Below are 3,167 nucleotides of genomic sequence, written 5' to 3'. Positions count from 1 at the left end.
TAATATACTCTAGCCAGTACAAGCTCTGTTTCTCCTGCAGACGTCTCTTCAGACATTTTGCTCTTAGGGTGGTAAGGGAGCTCTGGTGAACGCTGCCTCTTCCTAAGCCCCATAAACAGTGAGTAAACTACACAAGAGAAAAAAAAAAAAAAACTTTCCCCAATTTAACAATACCTTCAGTAAAAGTTGTTCTCATAAAAGCCCCATCAATTGGAAACTATATTTTTCACGCTGACAAATGCAAATATCACAGCAAACGTTTGTAGACAAAACCTATCCGAAGTGTTACTCATACATACAGCTGAAATCCTTTTGAAGCATCCTATCCAAACTGCATGATCATTCCCTCCTCTAGCAAAAATTTGATGTGTCAAGCTTTGCCATTCAGAAAAAAAATATTTTATTGCATTAGCAAAACCACTCCTTTATCTAGATACAATTCAGTTCCATTTACAGAATTTCAGATACGTTCATACTCTTTAATTTGGTTATTATATTTGTTTTCCCTGCCTTTGCATTTTCTTTACATTTGGCATTTTTTACCTCGAATTCACTTTTTTTCATTGGTGTCACTGGCTAGTAATACATTGCTTTGAGTTCATGCTTTACAAATTTCCCAGCTTCCTTCAAATATTACTTAAACTCTCTTTACTCAGGAAAGTTTCATAATTTTAGCTACTTGACTATAGTAAAACAGTACATAGTAAATCTACCCTGCAGCTACAGGTAGGGTAGCTTGTTCTGTAGCCAGAACAAGGCAACAGTGGCTTTTTAACACTGAAAAAAAAAAGAAAAACAAAAAGAAATCCCCAAACCACTGCAGAAGTGCTTTAGACCCACATAATAGTAAACCCTATCCAGTACAAGGGGTATAAAGGGGTGGATTGACAATTGCACAAATGTCTATTTCACATATGCATGAAAATTAGACCCATAAGCAAGTACTGAATCAGTGTAAATCTTAACCCAGCAAGGCTGGGAATTAGGACAAACCTGCCATACACAACTATTCATATCTCAAAATTAACATCTGAGCAACATTTACACTAAACTGGTCCTTGTAAAGCTACTAAACTCCTTGCACTTGGCTGCCTCTAGGAGCACAGTCATAATGCTTAACAGTGCCATGTAGACACACCAGCTCTGTAAGTTCTCACCTGTGTTTATCTGTGGCAGGAAGTCAAGCTAGGTGGTTCCTGAGCTTCAAAAGTATTGGAATTCACCCCCCAAGCTACCAGTCTGAGATAATTACCAGTTTACAGCAGCAATTAGATACCAAGCCCAGAGAAACACTAACAAACAAGGCTGCTTGATATAAATACTTGCACTAGCACAACTGACTTAGCCAGAGATCTCTTTCCTGAGGCAGCCTGGTGACACTAGTAATAACACCCTTGGCACATCCAACTCTATCTATATATAGATGTGCTACATTCTATAACCTTATTCTCCTTTCTACTTTGGATTAGACAGGTCAGAATCATCAACCTCATGCCAGGAAAATTTACCACTTTAAATTAAAGAATTTCTACAAGCAGATATAGATTTAAGCATGTATGACTCACACTTCACCCTGTAGAAAGCTTCATAGTCTGTCACGATGCAAAGAATTCAAGAGAAAGGAAAAATTTTTCTCAAAATTTTTGAATTTTTTGACCATTGGAAAAACCAAAAAAGGCAAGCAGAAAACTATGAGGTTGCTTTGGATAGAAAAATCAATGCAAGCAACAAAAAAATATTTAATTTATATTTTAGTTCTCCTTCGTTCTTCTGTGTTCCAAGGATATAATCCAAAGTCCACTTAAGTCAAAGGTTTTTCAAAGCATTTTACAGCAATGGTATCAGGTGTTAATTAAGACACATTTTAAAGAGATTACTTCTTCTCACACTCTCACAGGAATGTGGAACAGATTAATTGATCAGAAAAGGTTTGGCTTTGAGGAGACACTGTAATTTCAAGTACAGAACAAGGGTAGTTATAGAATTCAAGTACATAAGAATGCATGATTTCATTAGACGAGAACAACGGACATCTGATTTATCTTGTTTATGATTTTTGAGTCCTTACCTGGCCTGTTTGTGGCAGCCATAATGAAAACCTGCTGACGATTCTCCAGACCATCCATCTCTGTGAGCAACTGGTTAACTACTCGGACGCTGGCTCCTGACTTTAAAAGGAGAAGTTTGTCAACAAAATTGAGGAAATAATGGGAATGTGAGTATTTCAGAGTAAAAGAAGCAAAAGATCTACTAGCTCCCTGCCCTGAAGTACCACTCAAAGTTTTTTTTCACATGTGCGATATAGCTGCATTCTGGATTTCTACAGTCATACTCTTGGCATATTTCCACGCCAAATTCATGCTACCTATGCACCTACCACACATTTTGACATGTGGCAATCCTTTTCTTTCCCATTAAAAATCCAGGGCTCACTTCAAGTACATACAGATATTTACACTTATCATTCTCATATTTACTTCAACAAGAACTCCCAAAATTTCTTATTATTAAATTTTTTGGGGAAAAAAAAGTTATCAAAATATTTAAACCTCTGAAACTGCAGTTTTAGCAGATGAGCTACTCAGAATTCAATGTTAACTCCATAGTAGTGACAACAGTCCTTCTGTTAAAGTCATGACAACAATACCTGAATAGAACTGTACTCACCTTGTCTGCTGAAAAAAAAAAGCATCTTTTCTTTCAGCCATCAACATACATGCACCACTACAGTATCATAAAACAGATGCATTTCCTCTGCACAAAGAGCAGAGCAGCTTTCCTATCAACACACTTAAGAGTTTGTGCTAAGGCTGCTCCCCCAAAAGTAGAAGTTAATCCTAGTTGTAGGTAGTTCCTATTGCAAAACAACAACAACAAAAAAAATTGAGACAGAAAAAACTTCATCAAGTGGAACAGCTCTGAAGTCCAAAGCATTCCACTTATGCTCCTGCGTCAAAGATCTTCTTAACCCCGTTTCACGTTCTTCAAATAAATACAGACTTCATGCAAGCATTAGTTGCATACAGGTGTCAGGATATGGCCATAAATTAAACACGGTTTTAAACTGCACTCCATCTTTTCCTATGGCTCTACACAGCCAAATTGCTGGATGTACACACATTCTCTGGATATTTTTTCTAAGTATTAAAATCATAAATAATAAAATT

At 36.8% G+C, this 3,167-nt stretch overlaps 1 protein-coding gene across 1 annotated transcript in view; it reads right to left on the bottom strand.

Annotated features, from left to right (window-relative positions):
- Positions 1 to 2,153, bottom strand: part of LOC104500418 (nuclear valosin-containing protein-like) — a 20,971-nt gene extending 18,818 nt beyond the window's left edge. Inside the window, exon 1 of the mRNA XM_010144059.1 lies at positions 2,069 to 2,153. Within this exon, the coding sequence (XP_010142361.1) occupies positions 2,069 to 2,126 (58 nt within the window). The 5' untranslated portion in view covers positions 2,127 to 2,153. The remainder of the gene's footprint in view (positions 1 to 2,068) is intronic.
- Positions 2,154 to 3,167: the final 1,014 nt, after the last annotated feature.

The sequence above is a fragment of the Buceros rhinoceros genome, unplaced genomic scaffold, assembly GCF_000710305.1.
Source record: "Buceros rhinoceros silvestris isolate BGI_N320 unplaced genomic scaffold, ASM71030v1 scaffold11869, whole genome shotgun sequence".
Taxonomy (NCBI): Eukaryota; Metazoa; Chordata; class Aves; order Bucerotiformes; family Bucerotidae; genus Buceros; species Buceros rhinoceros.
Note: the sequence above shows the minus strand (reverse complement) of the source record. Positions and strands in the feature narration are given on the sequence as shown.